The following is a 26,793-nucleotide window of genomic DNA, read 5'->3' as shown; positions in this document are numbered from 1 at the left end:
AAACAATTTCAATTAATAAAAGGATAATAACAACTAAGAAATATTAATCAAAATAACGAGGAACATATTTGATATAAAAATAAAATATCAATGGATTAAAACCAAAGACAAATTAATTCAATAAAGGATTCAAGACCAAAAACATCATAATTAAAATAATGAGGATCAAGTCTAATATAAAAACAAAGTGTAAAAGGATACAATTGAAAAAATAATTAACTTAACAAATGATCCAGGACTAAATACATTGCAATTAAAAAAATGAGAACCAAACATGATATAAAAATAAAGTATCAATGAATGAAATTAAAAAAACAAATTAATTCCACAACTGATTCAATACCAAATATATTGCAATCAAAACCTAATATAACTTAACAAACAAATATCTAGTCTTTTTTTTTTTTTTTTTGCAATGACCAGCATGTTTTTCTAGACAAAGAGAGGGAAAAGAGAGAGGAACAAAAAAAAACTCCTTGTTGGCACTTCTCTGCGTGCCACTAGCGAAACACGCGCCTCCCTATCATGATAAGGGTGGCGAGGCACATTAATTGCCACCTGGACGTGATAATTGGCGTTGTGTGGATGCTACACCATGATTATAAAATATGCCTACTTTGTTGGCTCCTGCATAACATGCCCCAATAATTTTTTGATTTATATTAATATTAGATTAAAATATTATTTAATTCATAATTAAAATCTATTTTTATTTTAGAAAACCAAGATATTTTCCTTGTCATGCTCAAAAAAGTTTTTCTAATACTACACGTGGCATTGCACGGGCCAATCAATGAGATAGTTAAATCTATTTATATAACTAGAAGAAACGGTCGAAAAATGAAATGGCTTAGGAATTAACAGTGCTGGAATTACAAGCAACACTAAATTTTACTACTTTTTAGCATTATCGCAATCATCAACTAGGCTTTAACATATAAAGGTAGACATGAAATGGGAAGCAATGTCGTTAGGTTCCACGAGGAGAGACATATATATGGATGAAAAAATGCAAGCAACCCCACATGAATCCCAAAACTGTAGCAGCTTATTAGGCTTCTGATTTTCCAGCGTATGGCAAAACCCAAGAAGTTGTCGAATAACGATAAATATGCAGTTCTATACAATAATCCATATTTCACAACAACGATGCATACAGATAAAATATTCAACAAGTTTTCTTTTATGGCCAAACCCATCAGCTAATTCATTTACCCTCATCATAATCGTCAACTATCATATTTATTTGTTATTTGACTTCTCTTAACTGTTACGTTTAGCAATATTTTTACGAGAAGGCAGGGTGTGGCGTGTGAGGTCACTGCCGGAGCAAATTGTTCGGTGTTTCCGAGACATGTACCTTTGAGGATCTGGACAGTTTGGCACCCCAGGAAATCCACATCTTTTACCTATCTGCCTTTGTCAAGTTTTCATCTGGTATAAATTACGTCTTCATTACTTTCCATCAGTTCTCTTGTTTGCCTCCTAACCCTGGAGCAGATCGTGATGAGAGTCTACTTGTTCAGTATTGGGTTGCCTGTGTGGTAAGGAGTGCGAAGGAGACAGAACTCCTTTAGAATTCAAATCTGGTTAATTGGAATGAAGCATTCAGGTGTGAACTATGTGTCCATCACTTTGCCATCATTTACAAGGACATAATCTATTTATGCCTCCTTGCCATCGGTTTCAAAACTTGTTAACGAAACAAGCAATCCATGACACACAAAAATGAAACAAAAAACTGAGCCTGTGCGAGAAGCCACAATATAAAGGGAAACACGATTTTAAATGGTAAGTCATTAGTCCAGTGAATAAAGACTACAATTGTGAAAACTTACTAAAATTCCATCATGTATCAGTAGTGCTCAGCTGTTAGAGCATGTAAAACTGTGAAATGGACCTGTCTGTAGTAGACTGAGTCTATCTAAATTTTGTTCCTCACTCCAAGAAAACATGGTTGAGCAATATGCATATAGTGACTTGGAAAAAATTATGAATACTATTGCTTGTTCTCATGGGCAAATGGTTGCTACTTCTGCTTCGATGACCTTGAGCCATTTGGGCCACAACAGTCGAGTTCATATATAAATACATATGTAATTGAGAAAGGCTTTGGCATCTTTCCTTTCTTCCAATTGATTCAACGACTATATGATTTCTATCATGGTTCGATAACACATCCTATTCTCAAACTCCCCTCTTTGTTGGTACCTGATGGTTTTGTTCAAATTTTTTTGATGGGATTTTAGATATGTTTGTCATGAAGGATGTTGTAAACTTCAAGGACAGAAATCAATACGTCCAGATTGAAAGGATTTAAAAACAACCCAGGAGTTAATGAAGGAGTGGAATCTGAAATTAGAGCAGATGATGCTCCAAGAGGAGATGGAGGAGAGTTAATGGTGAAGGGGGATGATGTAATTTCTGATGGTGTCTCCATGAAAACATGAACTGCTAGGGGTAGCTGAGGAAAGAGAGGAGGGCAATTTGGACTATACATGAGAGGATGCTGGAGACTCTGCCATGGCATGCCCTAATAGAAAAGCCATTAGTGACAACACGGCACTTGAAATGGGTTAGGGGGGTGTGAGTTCTTGAAGAAATGGTTAGCCCCTCTCAACCAATTTAATAGTACAATTCTCTTATGACTATTTAAGCCAAACAGGTCATCCATTTATAACTGCAAGTCCAGAACAATTATAATGGGTGAGTTTTGATAGGAAAATGTGTTTGAATACTTTTTGCCATCCTTATTGACGATGCACCTGCAGGACATAGTGATCTACCACTACCACAACCAAAACCTTTCTAGTTTCAGATTGTTAGATCATTCATTAGCTCACAATATTATGGTTTTTGATGCAGCAGAACTCTTTATTTACCTCAGGAAACACTGCAATTAAAGCCAAGTGGGTAGAAACAACACTATTTTATAACAATCCTCAAAAACAAACATAATTTCCAAGAAGAGATGCTAAGAATGCAAGAACAGCAATCGTGATCATGATATTTAGAAAATAGTTAGACTGGAGAGGCTTATCTGGGCTTCCACCAATTGCTTTATACTCTGCTCGTATCTTCTTTTTCATAACCTCTGATAACTCTCTCTGTAATTCAAATAGCATCACTAATTGAATTTTATTCCTTTCTTCTTCATTTCGACTTCCAAGTTTTATATGTGATCTCACAGAAATTGCAAATGCATTCATCCTGTCTGTATTATTATAAGAAACAGCAGTAGAAAACAAGATACTTGTTTTTTAATCCTGCAGTGAATCATGAAAAGTGAAAAAATGAACATTTTGCATATGTATATTTCTGCCATATAAATCATCCATGCAGCCCAAAAAAGCAGGGAATTTTGACAATTAATAATTAAAAGAATGTTTTGAAACAAGATGCTAGTAATTACAACCTTCCCGGAAGAGTACTTGGCTGCCATGGACTTCTCTCCAGCAACACCATCTAGCACAATTCCCTGATCACCAAAACATCAGTTAGTTTTTCAAGTTAAATACTTTCTCATAACCATTGTACTTTACAATTGAATCTAATCATGGGAGTTTCAATAAATTAGACATAGAACAGAAATTAAAAAATTGGTGTTTGAGTGAGTAAGCATCCATAGACAAGTTAAGAACGGGTAGTTAGATCTAACCCCTAGAGTACATGGAAAGAATGCGTGTGCATGTGCACTTGAGTGCGAATGCACATTCATGTGATATGTCATCAACCAGGGACTATCTTAGAGGGCTTGGAAATCAAAAACATCAGTCATAAGCAGCTCTCACGTATTTATTATCTGGAAGAAGAAAAAAAAAAAAAGAGCTGCGTGCATAAGATGAACATTTTTCCAAGAACTTTCAAATATTTTCAGGGGGTCTTACAGATAAAGTAGATAAAGTAGGCCTTAGACAAAAGGCATGCATTGAACATCTAGGGATGACAGTTGGCTAACAAACCTCTTGAGGATCAAATTTTGCCCCAAGATTGCTTAGCTTGGCATGGGCTTCCGCATAATCCTTGAAGAATGCCTCCTGATCTTCAGCATATTTCTCTGCATACACCTGCAGTTTATGCAAAACTATGCTAATTAAAAAGATTGTTACGTGCTTCTTGACCATCTTACTCAAACTTCAATCCATTTTACCTTGAATGAAGGATCTTCAAAAAGAGCAGCATCAGTTGGCAATACAAGCAGATCATCATCCTTTCTTTGTTTAATATCCTGTGCAGGTAAATCATATTCAGCAAACAAGCATTGTTACACCCCCACCCCTAAATTTTTATATCTGTTTATGGCATAAGTACCACATTCTGATTGTCAAACCTTGAAGTAGGAATTGTCAAACTTCAGCCATTCTGCTGTCCAGGACTGCCCTCCTGGTGCTCCTGGCCCATTTTTCTGTAATGCAGCAGATAAATTGTAAATATCTAAATATTATTGATGCTTTATATAGCTAATACTGTTTCTATTATCAACATCCATACAAAGCTGCAAGATGAGACAAAAGAGTCCTGATAGTGATATTAAAGATAAACCTTCAAATACATATATTTGTCAACTGGAAACCATGCAATAAAACCCATGTCAAAATGATCAACTGCACATTTTATCAAGGAAAACAATAGTTGTTAATAGGAACCTGGAATAGAGATCTAACATCTCCAACTGCATGTTTTGGCTTTAAAAATTGCCTGGCAGGTAGTATCACTAGTTGTTGTGCACCAGAAAAAAAGGGAGCATAGAGAGAACGAGGAAATGCTTTGACTGATAGTCACTTTATAGCATTTCACGTGCACAACTATTAGCCCGTGACCTAAAGATATGCACATCTCCCATTTCACAGTGATGTTGAACGAGAGAAAGATGTATCAAAATCAAAGTTAGTGGTTGAGCAGTTAGGATTTCAGGGTATTGAGGATTAGATAATTGTTCAAGGTAACTCTGAATATGAGGTCGGGCAATCTCTAGGAACCATCATCTAAAGTTACTAGCTAGTGTAATACTTAAAGCTATATCCACGGTCAGAAAAGGAATCAATTGATTACTAGTAAATTAAACTGCTAAATGAGATACAAAAGTTGATAAAATCTTTTTATTTGGCAGGTTACATTTCCTAGAGGACACGTTAATAACAGTCATAAATGATGATTGCCAGGTCTACAATTAAGCAGCTCTAGAAAAACATATATTCTAAAAACCAGAAGACGCTGCTTAAATACCGTATACTTCGTCTCTGGTTTGCCCCAACCACTGCGTTCTGGTCTAGACCTTCCTAGTGTGTGCGCACCAGACAATGCAACTATTTCCTGCAGTTTAAAGAGTTAAACAGCAAACAAAACAAAAAAAAAAGCACATTGAGGAATCATCGAGTAAAGCATAATATATGAAATTAAAGTTACCTTGTCATTTAATCCCATTCTGTAGAAAACTTCTCGTAAATGATCCACAGGTTTAGGGGGGCCAGCAGCTACACACCAATCAGGATTTTAAAAATCAATAAACTGTGGTTATTTTATAACAAGCGTTAAGCTTCTCTAAAAGAAAAGAAAAGGTTATGGCAACAAAACCAAACTAATTGAAATGGTTGATAAGGATCCAATTGAAAATACTAACCAGGAAGCCTCCCCTCTTCTGGGCATTCCTCAGGAGCTGAGACATCCACCCTGCCATACTTCATAGGAATTTTCGGGCCACCAGCTTCCTGAAACCCAACACATTTATCAGTAAAATGTTAAGATAGTGATTTCAAACAAATCACATAAAATCCACGAAAGAGCAACCGTGACCTCTATTGCAGTTGCGCTGGCCAATTGGAACAAATCCGCATATGTCACACCAGAATACTTGTCTTTGATAGGCTGAATCAGTTTCAAAGCATTAACGAGCCCTAATATTCCAGTTGGTTAGGCAAAGAATATTTACAAAAACCAAGCTAATTGTTAGTTACAGTAATTACAATGTGAAGCAATTACCTGCGTTGGCCGCATGCTTAAGTTCAATATCAAATCTAAGACTTCCATTGGCTCCACCCCTTCTTGGCCACTCCTCTATGTTCTTGTTGTAGGTGCCGGCGTCATGCCACCCCAGCCGAACCTATAATAATTATAATATTAAATAATAATATTAAATCAGCATAGAAACTAGAAGGCGATATTTTTATTTGGCAAGCAAGTTATTATGAGTTAATATTTGAATTTAAAGAGAGAAAATTGTTATATCAAGTAAATTAACAGAATAATAATACTGTAAAATGGTATTACCAGAATAGGATGGCAAGAATTAGATTTAAGGAGTTCTTTAATATCCTCTCTCGCACTCTTCAACTGAGCAGGATCAGACGCCGCAGCAACAGTGCTCATTGACGATCGCTGCTTCACTCAAAAAGAAATAAAAACAAAAAAATCACAAAAATGAAAAAATGAAAAAATGAAAAAACAAACAGCCAGATCACCGTATAATTTAAATATGTAAATAGAGTGAGCGAGGGAAGTGAGACCTGATCTTTAAATATGTAAGGTGCGAGAGGAGAGAATTGGAGGCATTTGAGAGAGGAAGGAGAGTAAGAGGAAGAGGAGGAAATAGACAATGAGGAGGACGCTGAAGAGAGAGAGAGACGGACGCGGGAGGCGGAGTGAAGGAGACGGACAGTGGCGGCGGAACCCCTGAGAGAAGCCATTGGTTGCGATTTTGGTGGTGACAGTGTTAAATTGGAGGGATACCTTGCCATCCGGAATTGTGCAACTGTTTTATGTGCTGGTGAGGCTGGTGGGCTGGCTTTTCACTTATTTGTGGATTTAACCTATGGTGCGCACACACGCATTTATATGGTGGTGTTTGGCAGTGGATTTGCATTTACTTGTTTATAATTGTGCCTCTGTACCGTCTTGGAAGGGCGCTCAAGAGTCAAAAGTCCAAAAAGCGAAGTGTGTGTGTTTTTTTTTTTTATTGTTATTATAAAACCAAAAGCATTGCTGCCAAACCGGCGTTTTGACAAAATTTAAATTATTTTTTTTTGCTAAAATTAAGTTACGGTTGTATTTTTTGGATCGTTTTAATGTGCTGATATCAAAAATGATTTTTAAAAAATGAAAAAACATCATTTGCATGTATTTCGGCACAAAAAGCTATTTGAAAAGCAACCGCTACCACACTGACAAACACGCTCGTACTGTCTCACGTGAGGTGATTGGAATAGCACAGTGAATTGATTTTTTTACCTTTCTTTATACAAGACAATTGCCTGACATACGAGGATAAAATTGCCTTTCTCAGGACAGGTCATTTGTGAATTGATTGTAGGTGATTTAGTCAATTTTTTTTTGGGTTATATGTGAATTAATTGTAAATAATTTAGTAACTTTTTTTTATGGTAAAATCACATTCTTATCCTTGCAGACAAAAAAAATTGTCCTTTTCTTCATGGTTTTTTCATTTCATTTTATTTTATTTATACAGTAAAATAACATCCATATCCTTAAAAATTCAAAAATATTAGACCTTGGCAAAAAAGATATTTTAGTATTTTCATACTTTTTTATATTGAAATAAAACATTTAACCTTATAATAATAATAAAAAAAAAATCTAAGGCCACCTCTGGGATGGTGTTTTCATCTTTATAGTAAGGTTTTTTTTTGTAATTTTTGATGCATTTAGAAAATGTTTAGCAATTTAAATTATTAAAATATTAATAAATCAATAAAAAAAAAATTAATGTGTGATCGTCTCCTGGGCCATCTTTGAGGTGCATGGGAAGTATTTCTATGGCTAAAAACTATCAGCTCAGCAGTTGACGGTGAAGCTAATGACATGGTGCACAGTGTCATATTCGCAGTGGTTCAACAGCAATGAAGTTTTTTTTGTCTCCCCTTTTTCTCTCTTTCAATTTTTGGTATTCAAATCAAACCTTTAAAAATCCAGTTGTATTTTTTTTTTTTTATTTATGTTAAATGTGATTTTTATTTTTTTTATTTTAATATTTTTAATTTCATCCATTATCATTTTATTTTATTTTATTTTTAATTCAATTTGGTTCTTATTTTTTTTATTGATAATTTACCCCTTGCTTGTTTTTTTTTTCAATTTTATCCTCAAACAAATTAAAAACTTTTGGTGCTCATTTTTTTATTATTCTCTTTTATCTTTTTCTTTAGTTATTTTATTTTTTAATTTGATCCCGGTTATTTTATTTGAATTTTTTTTAACAAGATTTAATCCTCGTTATTTAAATTTTTATTTGTTTTGGTTTTTAATTTTTCATGATTAGATTTTTTTTTAGTTATTTTTTTCTTTTATAGAGTAATCTCAATCTCATGATCCGATTCATCAGTTTTAAAATTTAACTTGATTGAAGTTTGGTGCTTTTTAAAACCCTTTTTAAAATTTGACTTCTTTGATCATTTTTATTATCCGGCATTGAGTTATTAAGCCTTGGGCTTTGTGATTTGTTACAAGTCTCTTTTCATGGTGCTATCACTATCTCATATATTAGGTCGCAGGTTAATTGAGTTTATTCAAGTTAATTTTGATTTTTTTAAAAAAATAAATTTTATTTTATTAGTTGACATTAAATTATTAGCCTTTGAGTTTTATGAATTTTTCCACTTTTATCTATGCAAGGTGTACTGTGTTAACTTTGAGTTTTTTTAAAGGTAATTTTTTTAAAAAATAACATTTTATTTTTTGGTGTAAAAAAATAAGTCTTATGCAACTGTTGGCGTTTAATCGAATGAAAAATATTTATGGGAATAAAAAGTTGTTAAATCTAACGTGGTACATGATCTAGATTATGAATTTGTCAGGTTAATTCAGGTGAATTTAATTTTTAATTTTTATCTTTTTTTAATTATTTATTTTTATTTTTTATTATTTAATATTGAATTGTTTGAAAATCAAACACCATGATTTATTTTGATTGTTTTTTATAAATTTATTAAGATTTTATATTCTGAATTATAAATTTAACTAATTAACTTATTCACGTGTATTTGACTTAATATTTTTAATAAAAAAAATGGTGACAAAAATAGTTATGCTGCCACGTTCCTTGCTTGATTAGACAAATAAACTCATATTCTCATCGTATAATTAATAGATTTTCCAAGTTCCAACTCGGCAGTAACGAATTAGCAGATCATGGTTAAAAAAGACACTCCGGCGTTAGGCTAGTGGCGGCTCACCAAACATTACAAGCCGGCATTTTTCCCCGGACTGTTAATCTCAAAATGAATGGAGGCCGGCGTGGTATATTTATCAACTACGGAAAAGTGCTAGGAAACGCAAGTAATGTTAAAAAAAAAATTCAAAATGTACGAAAATTAGTAGTATATTTGTTTTTGTATTTAAAAAATTATTATTTTTTTATATTTTCATGCTGTTTTAACAAAGATAAATTTTAATTAATAATTTTAAATCATTATTTTAATATAATTTTAAATAAAAAATATTTTAAAAATTAACTGTTTCTAATCAAACAACTCTAAAAGGATCAGACATTTCTTTTGAGGCATGCAAGACAGCAGCACGTTAATTGATTATCGATAGCCTCACCTGTACTGATTTAGATCAGCCCAGCTTAATTGCCTCGAAATTAATAATCCAAATCGAATTATCAGGAGTTCAGCAACCCGTCCGAAGAGAATTGGGCCTCATATTGATCTCCGGATACAAAGCCTTGAGGTGGGCCTAAAATGTATTTTTGCTCGAGGCCTGCTTTCATTTATTGCATCTCGGCTGTGGGCTCGGGCTTATTACAAAGCCTCGAGAAGCTTTAAAGTTTGTAAAGCGTTCTTGATTCCTCTCGCCGAACAAAAAAAAAAAAAAAACTAATTAGAGTCTCAAAGGTTATATTTATTTAGTGCTTTGTCTAAATATAAAAATATATTTAATTTAAGAGAAAGAAGCATAAATATAAAATAAATGAATTTATAAAAAAAATTTAAAATAATTTTTTATCTTTTCAAAATAAAAAAAGACAAAATAATATCCTAATTGTCCCGGTAAGACCACCAAATTTGTATTCAAATGCCCCAAAGCAAGCATTAATCCGAGGCGCAACCGTTTAGTTTATAATAAAACTACTTAAATCTCATTTTAAATGATGTTATTCTCATCTCATAATTTCATGGTTTATCATTCACATTAGTCGATGTATTTTAACTACTTAGATAGAATAAAAACCATTTATTATATTTTTAATAAATAATGATATTAAATGTCAGAATTGCATTTATATCTGGGAATGTAGTCAGCAAAACGCTCACAAAATCAAGGCTGTCAAATTTTATCTTTTATTTAATAGCTGGCTACCAAATTATCGAGGCTTAATGTATTTTTAATTTTTTTAATGATTTATTTCAAATGTTTATAGAATTCTCGTTTTTCAAAATCTCAATTTCTCATGGTTTAGATCCCGAAGAAAACAGAACGCCTCATATAATTCAAAGAAAACGAGCTAGATTGTTTAAAAACGGAGCCAGGTTGCTTACCCGGTTAGCATTGTGGCCAAACCGGCTTTTCACTAAAATTTAAATTTTTTTTATTTTTTTGCTAAAATTGAATGTGATTTGTACTTTTTGGATCGTTTTGATGTGCTGATGTCCAAAATTAAAAAATGAAAAAACATTATTGGTATACTTTTCGGCACGAAAAGCTATTTGAAAAGCAATCGCTACCACACTCCCAAGCACCCTATGCATCCCCGTCCATGAGTCATCTATATGCATTGTTTTGAGAATGCAGTTCCATTTATTTTTTTCATAAATTGCACCTTTCACATTAATTGCTTGACATGACATGTTATGTTCATAAAATGATGCTCTCGAGCAATCTTGCCAGGGCCATGGCCTTTAGGGACATTCGATTGAAAGGCAGGGAGGGGGTCTGATCGACCCCGTCACGTCTCAATTAAGTATTCGAACACGCTATATTAAATTGACATTTTGATTATCCTACTTCTAGTGGATTGTTACGTGCATTCAGCTCCTCGATACCTCCATGAAAAAGTGGTGGTCGTAAGAGTCCAAACACTCTCGAATGAATAAATCTTCGACGATCGATTTGATTTTCCCAAGGGGCTAGAAACTGACACGTTGAAAGGATTCTGTGAATGGGAAAGGGATTTTTCTCGTAAGAAAAAACAAAATCAGAATTGGAACTTCTGCCGGCTGCATCTAACCAGAAGAAAAAAAACCCATAGGTGGTGGTCCTCATTTCTTTGATCCATTGCAGTAGGTGGCTAGCTGCTGTCGAATGACGTTGCAAACTAATCTCTTATAGTTTCTGGATAATCTAAAATCATAGAAGGTTAATGATTATCATTATTTATATTCATCTCTTGTCCATTTGTAATACTGATTACTGTGTCGATTCCAAAGTATAGAAAATTTCTACTTTGAAAGTGGTAATTATTTTTTAAAATATAAATTAAAATGATATTTTTTAAAATTATTTTTGATATCAAAACAATTTAAAAATATATAAAAAATATATATTAATATAAAATAAAAATATTTTTAAAACATAAACATAAATAAGTTGCGGCACAATGTTGTAACGTTATGATGACTCCCAAAGTCTAGTATGTTTCCTTCAAAGAGAGAGATTGATTTGATGTGACCCTGCAACTTGCAGGACATTGATCAAAGACTGTACGACAAAATTCTCCTGTGTTTACTTGCTTGGGTCTGGAAATATATTTTTGAAAGGTTAACCGAAGTATTTTGTCGGATGCTTTGTTAAAAAAATAAAACAAAAGAGAGGGGGCGTAGCTTTTTTTAAGCTGATTGGGAAATGAAATTTCCTCTCAGGAAAAGAGACGAGAAAAGAGGAGACGAAGAAAAGGAAGTCGTGAGCAGCCAGGACTCTGCAAGGCGGCCAGAGCCAATAAATATAGGATTGGTTTATCCACCTCTATTTCTTTGGTTTTTCTTCTTCTTTTTTTCAATTGGTTTGTTTTAATGCATGTTCTGACTTCTGACGTCCTGGCCAAGCTGCTTGTTATTGTGTTTGAAATTTTTTTAATAAATTATTTTAAAAAATTTTTATTATTTTTAAAAAATTTATATTTAACATCCGGATGTCAAAATAATTTAAAAATATTAATAAATAAATAACTGAAAAAAAAATTATAAAAACACTTTACAAATACAATAACGAACGGTTCCTCATCGAGATTTTTTCCCCTCTTTTTTTTCTCGCGTCACTTTTCCTTGAAATAAGACCCTCAATGGCTTGCCTTGCTACCGTACACTGTGGCGTGCTAAGAAACATATTCCAAAGTTGTTCTACTTGCCAGGCCAACGTCTCAACAGAAACACCTAACTTCAACACTCCGGACAGGCCATGGTCAGTTCTTTGGTGACCTAAGTAACTCAACAGTTAGACCGAACTGTGTCAAGACGTGACATAATATCTTGGTAGAGTTTGTGAACACATCCAAATACCATTTAAGACCATTTACGTTAAAACGTGACATGATATATTGCTAGTGTTTTTTCTAATATATAATATTAGCAATCTTTTCAATAATTATTATGTATGAATCTAATATGCATTTTAAAAAAAGATGCATGGTCATGAATATTCATTCAAAATAAAATTTATATTTTATATTTTTATTATAGAATCTTTATACATTTTTCTTAGATTATTTTTTATTATATAATCTTTATATATTCTTTACTATATTAATTATTTTTTATTCATTACATACAAAATATGATTTCCTATGTTTTTCCATCAAAACTTTCTTTTCATGTCATGATAATTTTTTTTTTTAAAAATGTTTTTTATGAAAAAAAAACATGTTTTTATTTAAAAAATGCATCAATAAAAAATACAATTTAGACTGAGGAGATATTTTTTTTCCCTACTTTTTTAAAAATTATTTAATTTTTTGTAAATAAATATCTTAATTGCTATACTTTTAATTAATAAAAAAAATATTAATAAATAATGGCACTGCGGTAATTAGATAATTTAAAATAATAAAATCGGTGGTGGGAGATGACGGCTTGGGTGGCATGCGTATGAATCCTCCGTGATAAATGGCGACTGGTGAGATAAGAAGAAACGGCAATTACTCATGACCCCAGTTCTTTCCGTGAACTCTGACTAAACGGAACCTGCACGTTTGGTGATATAGTGCTTGTAACTTGCGTAAGTTTTGCTCTATTTGGTAGCGTAATCTCTCTGATAGGGCAGTGAGAACCACTCTCCATTGCATGCGAGATTGAATTCAATGGTAGGATTCTTTGAAGCCGGGGGAGATTTGATTCGCTGATAATTTCGTTCATTAGTAGGTAGATTATTGGCTTATTTACGAAAAGTTTTTTTTGGCACGTGAAAATTAATTGAAACTGTTGAGCTTTTCATACGTATCAGTATCACTGTAGATATTACTATAATAAAATTATTATTTTATCCTTCAGTTGAAAAATAGAAAGTCTCGGCGTTGAGGGCAGTTTTATCTTTTTCAATCGTCCGTGGGTAATTAAAAGATTGTTAGAGGATATATTTGTTTTTTAAAAAAAATATTAAACAATAAAGTAATTTATTTACATCCTAGGTAAAAAATAAAAAAAGATTTGATGATGAGTTTTTTTTTGTCTTCTTATTTCTTAAAATATAGTAAAATAATGTCTTTATCCTTAAAAATAAAAAACAAAAAACACACGTGTTAAAAAGGCACTTTTTGTTCTTTCACGTAAGTTTTTTATTTTTTATAATTTTCATACTCATAAAAGGTATTTTGATATTTTTTACATTGGACAATTAATGTTTTATTGAAAAAAATTGTTGATGAGTAATTACCACGATAGGTGATATCTATTTTGTTTCAGCAACGTGTGTGACATCACTTAATGGTAGAAGTTGCTCTTTCACTATATCATTAAAAGTATCATTGTGTTTTTTTTTTGCGGTGTGACACGTGCCAATAAATAATAAGTAGTTTGTTGTTTGTGGTCATTTTTTCTCTATTTTTCTCCCTTTTAACGTAAAATATACATATTTGTCATTTTTGTTTTTTGTATTTCAATTTCAGTTATTATTATTTTAATTTTTTATTTTACAAGATCAAAGATCTTGATTTATATTTATCTTTTAATTTTTTTAGTTTATCTTTTAATTATTATTGACAAAAAAAATTGTTTCTTTATATAGAAGGTTGTTTGATTTATTGAATTAGATGTTTGCATAAATTTTATATTTATATTTTAATTATTTTCATTTAAAAAACACATGCATGCATATACAATTTTTTTCTAAAAAAAAAATTCATCACCCATGAGGGAACATTTATCAAATAGCTAGTGAGTATATAAATCGGTTAGCTTCACACTTTAAAATACTGGAATTGAAGTTTTTTTAGTGTTCCAGTAAGAAATAATTTTGGGAAAAAAAAAACAGTCGAGTTACAATTTATTGACTTTTAAAAATGCCCCGCCTGTTCAAAAGACCAGTGAAGGATCTAACCAAAGTTTACAACCAAATCAAAGTTTTTTTTATCACCAACTAGACTATAGATTGATATATAGCGTGTCCAACTAAATTAATTTATATTTTTTATCCTTGTTTTATATATATATATATATATATATATATATATATATATATATATATATTTCATCATTCAGCGTTTGATTTGTTAAGAATTAGGCTTCACGACATTTTTATGTTTGATGCTTTCAGTCTAATGACTCAAGTTACAAATTTGAAAAGTTAATGAGCATTGACATCCTTTATCTTGACTTGTTTTATTTTATGATTTCATCGTTCAATGTTATTTTTCAAACAATTGGCTTTGTTTTTTTTATTATTAAATTATCCCAACTAAATGACATGAGATGCAAATTTGATAGGTTAATCCAAGTTGACTCGTCTATTATTGCCGAGGTTACATGCCTGTTGTCTTAGGTTGCCCCATGTTCATTTATTCTGTCTGGTTTTTGTAATTCTATATTCAATTGGCTGAGAATTGAACAATATCATTTTTTTATTATTGAAAAAGGGTTTTTTTTTCCTCATTAAATGATTTTTTTTTAATCTTTCTTGTTTATTTTTGGTTGTTTTGTACCTACCAATTCTAATGGATTATATTGGAACACCTTCTACATTGTCTAATTTTAAACCAAAGCTAATTAGCAAGTCAGGTTAAGAGGTTTTTTTATATCAAATTTATTATTTTTTTTAATTCTATCCTTAAATATTTTTTACATTTCAGTTGTTTTTTTTTTTAGATTTGACAAGTTAATTGAATCACACAGGATAACTTTTATATAATTTAATTTTAAATTCAAATTAAACAAAGAGTTATATCAAAATATTTTAAAATTAATCTGTTGAAACATATTTAATATCACTATCAAATAATTATCTATAATCTAAATATCTTTCATCACATTAAATTTTTACATACAACCCGCAACTAGTCGCAAGAACATAAACTGGTCCAAATTAATCAAACACAAATTCGCAGCACTTCTTTTTCCAATTGGTTGTTGCGCTACAATCAAACCCAAAACAAAACCCCCAAAGAGGACGCGCTCTAAAATTACGTGAAAACATGGCTCGTGTCGACATTTAAAACACTGTACCCAGTCCCGAGTGATAGCAACACGCTCCTCAACTCTCATTTATACCTCATTTTTGCTGAAAAATATTTTTTTTAAAATGATTTTTCATAAACGATAGAGTTCTATATACTAGACTGGTCATGAAAAATAAATCAAAAAATAATATTTTAGTTTTTAGCTACACTATAAAAAATTAGCTGAAAAATTATTTATTATTATTTTTTTAAGTTTATCTAACATGTATAAAATATTAGATGTAATTATTAGACAACCTATAATAAAAAAAATAAGATATAAAAAATTTAATTATTAAATTTTTTTATTACATTATATATAGTTTATTGTATAAAATGTAACTGTACATATAATATAAATATTTTAAATATAATATTATAGATATTAAATATTTTTAAGTAAAGTATATTAATATTTTTGGTTGTCTAATGAAAATATAAGCCGGAAATTTTCTGATATTTGGACATATAAAAAAAACAAGTTGAAAAATAATACATTTTGAGTTTTTTTTTTTAAACAGTGGAATTTTTTATCAAATATTCTCGATGTTTAGATAACATTGATTTTTTTTTTTTCTATAGCATCCTAAATTACAATACAATTTATATGACTTAAAATATATAGTTATTTATAATATAAAATGTTTTGTATTTGGATGTTTTTTCTAGCAATATTATTTAAATTAAAGCATCATAGCACTAATTAATTTACTTTTATATTATTAATTAATATATCATAATATATTATTTCCTATATAAATATATTATGAATTTATTATTTTCTAATAATATTGTATTTTAAATATATTATTAATATATTATTTTTATATATACATTATAAGAATAGTTAAATATTGTATCATTTTATTTTATTTTTTTTTAAACTAAAATTTTTTTTTTCAATTTAAAGTTTATAAAATCATTTGGTATTATGATAACAATTGTTTTTTAAAATATTTTTTATTTAAAAATATATTAATTTATTATTATTATTTAAATTTATTTTTAATATCGGTACATCAAAAAAATTTATAAAATATAAAAAAATTAATTTTAAATAATTTTTTTATTTTTTAAAAAAATATTTCTAGACACAAAAATAATCAGTGAACATATTTATCTCTACACAGAAATAAATTTCGCTTTCAAGTTCTATACAATGTAAACAAAGATAAGAAAGTGATGAAAGTCCTAACAAAAACAAGCACATGACTTCCCTGGACAGCCCCATCAAAAACAAAAAGATATAAGGTCCCTCCTCCCTGTCTATTTGAACATTACACTTCAACACACCAAACTTTCCTTTCCCTAACCTCTCCTTCCAAGAAAGGACCCGCAAAGCTCTTTTCTTTGTATCGATCGATTGGTGGAATGGCAACGGAGGGGGAGAAACAGACGGTGTTTGACGTGGAGGCAGCGAATATGTTAACCAAAGAGCTGAGAGACGTTTTTGCTTCTGGCAAAACAAGAAGTTATGAATGGAGAATATCTCAGTTGAAGAGTATGATAAAGATGTGCGATGAACATGAGGAAGACATTGCTTATGCTCTTCATCAAGATCTCTCAAAGCCCAAACTCGAATCCATCGTTTACGAGGTCAGAAAAGTTCAAGGCATAGCACGTATTTTTTTCTTAAAAAAATCCTCATACGTCCTTTTTTTTTGGTTATATGATATATGACATTCTTGAACGTGAACGTGACATTTTTTTTATGCCCTGGCAATTTAATGGAATGATTGACGACACAGAATCAGTACCTATCTATTTATTATTATTGAATACCTGTTGGAGTTGAGGAACCAGCAATTTATTTATTTTTTGCTGTAGTTACAGGATAGTGAAATCACAGCAAAAACCTCGTTGCTCTGTCCCTGTGCTTTTAGTTTTTTCTGTCTTTGTTAGAAGTTTGTTACGGTTTGAATTCCTTACTTTCTGGCTTTAACTGGATGCGAGTACTTAGGTTTCGATAGTCTAAGTCAAAGTTGGGTAGGAATGGTCCTGTATTCTCGAGAGAAGCTTTAACGACATCACTTTTTTGTTCCTGAGAAGGTTTAGTCTCTGTCTCAAATATGATATGCAGCTGAATGCAAGGAAAGATACAGGGCTCGGGCAATTATAAATGGACAGATAGTGTCTATTACACTACTTAATTCTAGGAATACTCAGATGAGAAATTTGAGTCAATTTCCTGACCAGATATTTATTGTATGCGACTGTAATGGTGGAAGTTGGTGCTTTAGATTGTTTTACCCGTGGACACCTTGTTCGGATCAATTTTCTTGTTTGACAGTATTTCCTAGAAAACTATTTTCTTGGATAAAAATTTCACCAAAAGAAACTGAACCATGACTCCAAATCACTATCAACTGTATTTCTTACGAGTGTATCCATTGTCTCAGGTACTAGTTACGATATCTTATTAATCTGCTACAGATTAAATGTTAATTTTGGACATCATCTTTTAGCCTCGAATGATGTGGGGTGTGCGTGCGTGCGTTTGCAAGCACTTGTATCGCTGTGAATATGAAAAGTGAATAATGGAAACTGCCGCATTTCATATAAATTCAAATAATTTATATTGCATAAAGTTCTATGTGAAGTTTCATGTCAGTTTCCTCCAAAGTTGATTGATGGTATGTTATGCAGATAACTATGCTAAAAAACTCTTGTACTTTGGCTATCAAGGAACTGAAACAATGGATGATGCCAGAAAAGGTGGTTGCTCCATATAACCTTTCCATTATTTGTGGTTTGTTTACAAATTGGTTTTTATGGAAAATGATTGAGTGCAATCCATATCATTTTTCATTGCAGGCAAGAACTTCCTTGTTAACTTTTCCTTCATCAGCTGAAATAGTGCCAGAACCACTAGGTGTTGTGTTGGTTATCTCAGCATGGAATTACCCTTTCTGTATGTTCATAAAACAAAGTTCTCTATATTTACCTGCATCTGTCGCTTGATACTATGATAATCAAATCTGATTTCTCTCTTTCTAGTGTTGTCTCTCGATCCACTTGTTGGAGCTATTGCAGCCGGTAATGCGATGGTTTTAAAACCATCAGAATTTTCTCCAGCTACATCTTCGCTACTTGCAAAACTACTTCCAGAGTATTTGGATATCTCTTCGATAAAGGTTGTCGAGGGGGCTGTTTCTGAAACTTCTGCACTACTGGAGCAAAAGTGGGACAAAATATTTTATACAGGTTCGTGTTCATTCCTCTGTTTCTGCATGCATGTGGAGTCTGATTGTTAAATTGTTCTACACACAGAAATAAAGGGTGGTAAATTAACACAAAATTGATCATATACTTATTTTTTTTACAATTCTTTGAAGTGATGTAAGCAACATCTTGTTAGATGTTGAGCAAGTTGTGGAATTCTTTTCCTAGAGGTGTTTGGAAAGGTTTGAAGCCAGCTCCATAGTTTGAAGTCTTAGAGGTCCTTTCTGCTTTTTATATGATTGACATAGTTGGAAAAGTGTAATTTTATTAAATTGAAAAAAAAAAGGAGCAACCCTCAAGCATATTGAGCATGCACAGTAAATATGTCTTGGCAAAGGGAGAAAGCGAGGCGTAATAGAGCAGAAAAATCAATTCCACTTTATACTAATCCAAAATACAATGATGTGTAAGAGGTGAAATTTTTTTTATCTGTTTGACAGAGAAATCATTGTGCATTCTATAATCTGTGGTGTTCCTAAATGTCTCATGTCAATCCTCACCATACCACTACGTAATCAGTGATGATGTGAAAAGTGTAGCATGTTCTTATCATGACCTGAGGGCTGTAGCTTTTGTATTCCTCTAAAAGAAGTAATTTTGTCTCTTACATTGTTGTACTCAAGCCTTATAAACTGAATTTTGTTGGAACGGCTTTGTAGAATTCAGATTTTATATTAACACTGGTTCCTTTACACGAGGCTGTTTTTTAGAATTTGGAAGTACGTGAGACTTAGTGGTCGTTACTTTTCAGAAGAAAGAAAGATTCTCATGGTCTCGAGGTTTAAATGGGGTACGAGGAGGTTAGAATGTTATCTCTTGGACTCCCTATTATAATGGTAGACCGTGCAATACATCTATTGCCTAAGGATGGCATGTTTCTATTTAGGTTTCAGAGTGATAAATTGCATTGCTTTGGGATGTTGCTGGTGTGGAGTTATGCTGCTATTGTCTTAGGACAATGCTGCACAGATTATCTGCTCTCCCAATTTGTGGACTCTGATATCCAGAGCGTGCTCTTTTGAACTACTGCTATATTTAGTGTTTGTTTCATTTGATGGCCATGATTTTACGTCTCAAATAATTAGTCTAAAATGAGGAAAACATAAGAAACAATTTAACTGCTGTCCAGTTGACAGAACTTTCAGTTACTCTTTTGGAGAAACCTGCAGGTAAAAGAGGAAACTAGATTGATGCTTTAAGCATTCAAGTTAATTGATGTTTTCCTACTTCAACCCTGCCTTGAACCCTAGAAGATGTCATCCTTGTTTTACAGGCAATGGAAGAGTTGGACGCATCGTGATGGCTGCTGCAGCAAAACACCTGACACCAGTTGTCTTGGAGCTTGGAGGAAAATCTCCAGTTGTTGTTGATTCAGGTATCGATTTACAGGTAAAGAACTCCTCTCATCCCTTTGCATGTGCTGGTAACAGGTGTCATTTTCTCCATGCTCATTGCTACATGCCGTTAGTTTTGGCACCATCAATTTCACTTACTGTCATGTTCTGACACAATTCTACCTGTTTCTCCAAGATTGCAACTAGGCGGATAATTGCAGGCAAGTGGGGGTGTAATAATGGACAAGCTTGCGTATCTCCGGATTACATCATAACAACGAAAGACTGCGCTGACAAACTGGTAATGTTGAGTTCTAGCATTCATTTCCCGTTCCTTGTTTTTCCATTTCTTTTTTCAGCCATCCATTAACTCCTTCTGTGGAACAGGTGGACTCTCTGAAAAAAGAACTAGAGACATTTTATGGAAAGAACCCATTGGAATCAAAAGACTTGTCTCGAATTGTGAATTCCAAACATTTTTCTCGTTTGACAAAGCTACTGGATGAGGATAACGAGGTTTCTAGAAAGATTGTCTATGGAGGTGAAAGAGACGAAGCCAACCTGTGAGTATCTGCTTGCTATTTTCTTGGTTCATTAATTTAGTTTAGCTGGGTGCAATTTGCTTCTCATTGGGAAACTTTATCTTCAATGGCAGGAAAATTTCTCCCACCATATTGGTGGGCGTTCCTCGCGACTCTCTGATAATGAAAGAAGAGATTTTCGGTCCCTTGCTTCCCATTCTCATTGTAAGCATCAAGAGATCCTCAGCTCATGGCTGTATTATTTGTGTGTACAGTATATGAAGTAGGACACAAAATTGAATCTAAACTACTTCTATAACATTAAAGGAGGAGTTTCTCTTTATATCGGGCAGAAGTGATAAAACTCTTATTACATCTGCAGAATAATTATCATTAGAAATAGCAGTAACATCACAGTTTTCTAGATATGCTATCTACATGTGTCAGTTGATCAAAATCTGCTAGTAGGAGGTTCTTGAGCAATTTTCGGCTGGAATAAAGCCTTCGTAGATGATAAAAAGAAAGATTAATCATGACTGTTATCTGGATAGTAATTTTTAGTACAGTAGAAATTTTAATGCAACAGGTTGTCACAGAATTCTTGCTATAAAACGTGGGATGTCAATTATGATTTCTTTCTTAGTTTTTTTTTTCTTTTCCGAACAGGTTAGAAAAATCGAGGACAGCTTTGATATGATAAATTCGGGAACGAAGCCACTTGCAGCTTATTTATTTACCAATAACAAGAAGCTGAAAGAGCAGTTTGTGGCGTCTGTTTCTGCAGGGGGTGTGGTCATAAATGACATTGCTATGCATGTAATTATTCTTCTCTGAACTTCTAGAACCTGGTGCACAAACATGCTTGCATATATCCATAGCACCCACGTAGTACCAATTTCTATGGTCATCGCTCAGGCACACTTATAGTTGTGAGGGGGAGGATGGCTGAGTGCCTCCGGCGCTCACTGCACTTATGAATGATTCTGGCACACTCCCCCTTTCTCACATGAAGTGGGAATTACCATGATAACAGACCACGGACCACAGCTATGTGCGAGAGAGGAACTAAGACTCATGGATTACTGAATGCTTGGTCATTTATCTATCTTTACATATACGCGCTCTTGAAATTGGTGGATTTTTATCCGAATAACCATCTAATATCTGTGCCTAATATGTTCTTGACGGTGTAGGTTGCAATTCATACTCTTCCATTTGGGGGCGTGGGCGAGAGTGGAACGGGTTCATACCATGGCAAATTTTCCTTCGATGCTTTTAGCCACAAGAAGGCAGTTCTATATCGAAGTTTTATGGGCGATGCAGCTATGAGATATCCACCATACACACAGGGAAAGCTAAGATTGATGAAGGCTTTTATGACTAGCAATTTTTGGACCATACTCCGCACTTTGTTTGGACGGTCTTAAGTTTAAGAAGATGATGTGGCTGTCTTCGATGCAAGCTCAAGCACTGTTATGTATTCTGTTCTTCTTAAATAATGTAAGTTGGAACATTTATTAATCAAAAGAATGAAGTGGAGTTTTGCTCCTTTTGATGAATGAAATTTGTGCTCGGATTATGTCCTTGAAGTTTTGATGAGCTAACACCTTTTCAGATTCAGAGGATTCTTACCAGTTCCAAAAAAATAAAAATAAAAAATTCAGAGCATCTAAATATTTGTGTAAACCAAAATACGCTGGAATTTGCCTGCTCTAATCCCACCCCTTTAATTTTCTTTCAAGGTTATTCCAAAGCATGGCACTGAAAAAAATAAACACCAACAATGTTCTATCATTCTCAGCATACAGACGAAATCTGATGTTGAATGCTCATTTTTCTCAAGCCACCAATCCAATATTACTAATCACAGGTTTGAAAGTGAGACCAGCAAATAAAATTTTGCTAGTTGTAGCTGTTGGCCATATAGCCAAATGGCCTCTGAAAGCATGGCGAGTTCGATCCTTACGCCAGCAGCTGGGAAAAAAAATTAAACTTGTAAGGGGTCCAATAATATATAAACAAGTACCATGAATCTTCTACTAGTGACAGTTTCCATTGAACTTGCAAAGTAGTATCACCAGGACCAAATATATGGTCAATTGCCAGAGAAGAGGTATACCGTAGAGATTCTAGGTATATTTTAGGATGATGAACTGGGTTGTAACGGCAAAACAGAGAAAATGGTTTTTGACTCCTATGGAAAACTGAAAGGATTCAAGAAGAATCCTGTAGAATACTAAGAATATCTGACCGCTGTTCATCTGTCAGTTCTGTCGGGAATTCTACTAGGAAAACAACTTTCAAACTCCCTCTCTTTCCTTGCTCTTTTGTGTTTGGCATGCCTTGACCTTCTATGATCCTTTCATAGCCAGGGTAAATGATATCATCGATCAACAAACTCGTTTTCTTACCGCCCAGCAAAGGGATTGAGATTTGGCAGCCAGTTAGGGCCTTCACTAGTGGAATTTCTACACCTATTTCCAGATCTTCTCCTTCCCTTCTAAACAGAGAATGTCGTTTCTCAGCAATCACGAATATTATATCAGCTGCGCAACTGCCACGTCTCTCATTTCCCATTCCTTCGAATGTGATCTTCGTTCCCTTTTTCCATCCCGGCTTCACTTTTATTGTTAATATTTCTTCTTCTTGAATTGTCTGCCTGCCAGAAACCCAGAAACAAGAAAGACGACATTAATACTAGTTAGTGGTCTTTTGATTTTACTCTATTCCAACCGGACTTTCACATGCCTTGCAGAATTCCCTAATAAACGTACAGTTTCCCTGCAATTTGAGTCTTACATTTTTTGCGGTCAAACAACATCAATTTTTTTCCTTGCTAGTTTTATGGCATTTTAAGATATAGCAGATAAAGATATGAAGGGTTGCGATCTTGAAACCTTATCTAATTTTGAACCAATTATTAAGGAGAAGAACAGTAGAAATTCCGGAAAAGAGAAGAAGCAATGAACGATGAACTTAGAACATGGGAACAAACCCTGTGTTTGTAATGACATCTCTTGTTATCTTGATCTTTTTCATGCATCCATAACATAACTCGTCAAGCGTGCATTCGAGAGGCCTTTCAATAGCCGGAGGTTTCATCTTTCCCGTTGAGTTTGAAAACATGATGTTGCTGGTGCTATTCCGGCTTGCGTTTCTCGAGAGAGATGCAGAGGAGCCATGATGAGAATCGGTACTTCTCCTGCTCGCGTTTCTCTTTAGAAAAGAAGGTTTCAGAGAAGGGCTCTTTCGGCTTCCAGTTCTTGACAGAGGAGAAGATATATTAGGAAAACAGCCATCCATGCTTTTATGTTTGAAGAATCCTCTTGGACTCGAAGGATTGTCACCTCGCATATTATCAGCATTGTATCTTAAACTGTGGATTCCATTCATCGTCTTTTCGTCTTCTGTATCGTAACCAAGTTCCTGGAAATCCCACCTACGTAAGTATTTGCAATATTCACGATGGGCGTGGATCTTTCTTGCTTTTAAAGATCAACGTCTTGATGAAATTCTACGATTTCGAATTCTACATGTAACAATTTTGTTATGCCAGTTTTCTCGAGAGATGATTGAAAAAAACAAACTCGTGGAAAATATTACTAGTCTTAAAAACTTGACAGCAACTAATTTATGCATGGATGTGTATCTACCTCAGGACCGTGGCTGATGGCTTCAAATTTTGCTTCTAGTTCTTCTTCCCCTGGAGATGTTGGAGATGATTTTCTCCTAAAGCGATGCCATCTGGTGACTATTGATAGACAGACTTTGCAAAATTCTTTAAAATTGAAAGCTTGCTTTTTCTGCACAGAAATGGGGGCACCTGCTGGTATGCCTGGAATGTCAGGATGATCTACCATGAGAAAGAGAGGGAGAGAAATAGGGAAAGATACAGAAGAGTGGCTAAAACCACGAGAATGCTTGGCTGCCAAAAGATGGAGCGTTTGTTGAGGCCTTTAATTAGCACGATCTGTTACAAGAGATTGAGGGCTCCCTCGATCACCTTGACCATTTTTTATTGCACTGTAACCTCTCTTTTTCCCCCTTGAGAATTATAAAACCAATTAAAATCTTATTTTCAAAACATAAGAAGTCCCTCATGGACATCGTAACATAGATAAGACGAATATGGATGCCATGATGTATTAGTCTCCAATTTACTTAAAATTAATATTTTTATGTTTTAAAATTATTTTAATATAAAAATAAAAAATATATTTTTAAGTAAAATACATTTTAAAAATTAATCGTTATTACAATCTTAACCAACACCTTGATATATTTCATTACATGCCTTAATTTATATGTTTAAAAACAGGTTTGGAATATTTTTATAATAATTTTTATTATAGAACTTATATTTGTAGAAAAAGAAAGGAATATGTTTTATTCTATGATATGCCTGATAGAAAAATAAGACTAATGAATTCGAAATAAATATCTAAAATCTAGTCAGATTGGGTTTGGATATCTAGTATCCATATTTGTTGGATAATGAAAATAACATAAGTAGTAATTTTAAATTTAGATTTTGATATGAATATAAATGATATAAAAAAACCAATCCATAAAAATATCCATTATTATTTTTTCTATAATAATAAAAAAAACTGACTGGCAATGGTTATGAATCAGTTTTTTTATTTTTTATCATGTTATAAGATAAAATCAATTAATTTAACCCAATATAAGTCTATAAATCAGGTTGGAGGTTTCTCTGACTCTTTGTTTTTTTTTTCAATTTCATTATTTAATGTTGAATTTTTAGTTAATTTTATTATTTAAAATTAAATTGATTATGAATTATTTTTATTATTTTTTATCATATTATAAAATATAAAAAAATAATTCAATTCAATTAAGTTCATAACTTAGACCATAGATTTTGCAAGTTAACTTGAGTGAATATAACATGTTTCTTTTTATTATTATTATTCAGATCTCTTATAAAAGTATGAGTCATGTCATGATAACTCTCATACCATTTAATTTAAGATTTAAATAAAATAAGTAGTTGAGATTTTTAAAATTTTAACTATTATATTAAATTTAATGACAATATTGAAGAGTTTGCGAGCACAAGTTTTGATGTTATGATTATTAATAATCTAAATGATGTATTTTTATAGGTTTTTTGGGTTTCTCTTAACTCTTTTTTTTCTTTTAATTTTCATTATTAATATTGAATTGAGGGTAAATTCATTACATGTTTTATATATATATTTAAAGAAATTGTGATTCAAGAGAATGGCGTAAAACTGTAAACTAGCATCAACTAATAATAACTCTCGATTTTCCTAACTGACCTTAGCATTATTATTATTTTTTGAAAAAAAACTTGAGATTATTAATTTTTCGTTATTGGACGTTAAAGAATGGGGACAGTTTGGTAATGCGTTTCAACCTGTGTTTCGTCAAATTTTAATTTTTTTTTTTTTTACTAAATTGAGTTCGGTTTGTACTTTTTGGATCGTTTTGATGTGCTGATGTCAAAAATAATTTTTAAAAAATAAAAAAAAATATCATTGGCATGTATTTCGGCATAAAAAGCTATTTGAAAAGCAACCGCTACCACACTGCCAAACACGCTCTGAGATGCAGTGTTCGGGTATATGGCCCGATAATATATTCATGGGCATTAAATACTGAACAAAAGATTTAGAGAGCCCAAACAAGCCCAAAACAAAAGCTGTCCATTCAGATAAATTAAATAGAAAGCTTGGCCCACTCAAAAAGAAGGTTTTCTCCTCGTCGCGCGGTGCGCCCTGGCCCTCCGACTTGTCATAGAGCTGTTTGTTTTTTTCATTTCAATTTAAAAAAAAAATATTAAAATTTAATTTTTTATATATTTTTTTAAATTATTTTAATATTTTATTTTATATATATATATATATATATATTAAAGAACTCTAAAAGGCGTGGAAAAGCACTGTAGCCTCCCCGCGCCTTTTAATTATACTTATATATAATAATAATTATAATAATAATTATAATTATAATTATATTATAATATATATTATTTTTTTTTTCATTTTTTTTCTATTTTTTTATGCCTTTATGGGTTTTTTTTTGCTTCTTTCTTAGTTTTTTTTCCTTTTAATTTTTTTAGTTTAATTTAGTT

General features: G+C 32.4%; 3 protein-coding genes across 4 annotated transcripts; 1 reads left to right on the top strand and 2 right to left on the bottom strand.

Annotated features, from left to right (window-relative positions):
* Positions 1–2,899: 2,899 nt before the first annotated feature.
* LOC118056899 (probable L-ascorbate peroxidase 6, chloroplastic/mitochondrial) lies at positions 2,900–6,831 on the bottom strand. 2 transcript variants are annotated; one of them, XM_073404656.1, is made up of 12 exons: positions 6,504–6,831; positions 6,268–6,375; positions 5,980–6,100; positions 5,794–5,894; positions 5,621–5,708; positions 5,407–5,474; positions 5,227–5,313; positions 4,331–4,405; positions 4,151–4,228; positions 3,963–4,067; positions 3,416–3,478; positions 2,900–3,107 (listed from the first exon to the last, which is right to left on the bottom strand). In XM_073404656.1, exons 1-12 carry the CDS (start codon positions 6,732–6,734, stop codon positions 2,943–2,945), a joined length of 1,290 nt encoding a protein of 429 aa, XP_073260757.1. In that variant the 5' UTR covers positions 6,735–6,831; the 3' UTR covers positions 2,900–2,942. The 2 variants fall into 2 exon arrangements, with proteins under 2 accessions (XP_073260757.1, XP_034925315.1); XM_035069424.2 differs by lacking the exon at positions 2,900–3,107 and adding an exon at positions 3,124–3,266 and having other exon boundaries at positions 6,504–6,828.
* A 10,011-nt stretch (positions 6,832–16,842) lies between these two features.
* Positions 16,843–22,255, top strand: LOC118057029 (aldehyde dehydrogenase family 3 member H1). The gene is made up of 10 exons (XM_035069506.2): positions 16,843–17,191; positions 18,242–18,310; positions 18,410–18,506; positions 18,593–18,799; positions 20,091–20,206; positions 20,348–20,452; positions 20,539–20,714; positions 20,807–20,897; positions 21,339–21,488; positions 21,866–22,255. The coding sequence occupies exons 1-10, from the start codon at positions 16,967–16,969 to the stop codon at positions 22,097–22,099; spliced, it is 1,470 nt and encodes a 489-aa protein (XP_034925397.1). The 5' UTR covers positions 16,843–16,966; the 3' UTR covers positions 22,100–22,255.
* Positions 22,256–22,337: 82 nt separating this feature from the next.
* LOC118057112 (uncharacterized) lies at positions 22,338–24,673 on the bottom strand. Its single transcript, XM_035069624.2, has 3 exons — positions 24,326–24,673; positions 23,668–24,098; positions 22,338–23,331 (listed from the first exon to the last, which is right to left on the bottom strand). Exons 1-3 carry the CDS (start codon positions 24,530–24,532, stop codon positions 22,887–22,889), a joined length of 1,083 nt encoding a protein of 360 aa, XP_034925515.1. The 5' UTR covers positions 24,533–24,673; the 3' UTR covers positions 22,338–22,886.
* Between the last annotated feature and the right edge of the window lie 2,120 nt (positions 24,674–26,793).

This window comes from Populus alba, chromosome 14, assembly GCF_005239225.2.
Source record: "Populus alba chromosome 14, ASM523922v2, whole genome shotgun sequence".
NCBI lineage: Eukaryota > Viridiplantae > Streptophyta > Magnoliopsida > Malpighiales > Salicaceae > Populus > Populus alba.
Note: the sequence above shows the minus strand (reverse complement) of the source record. Positions and strands in the feature narration are given on the sequence as shown.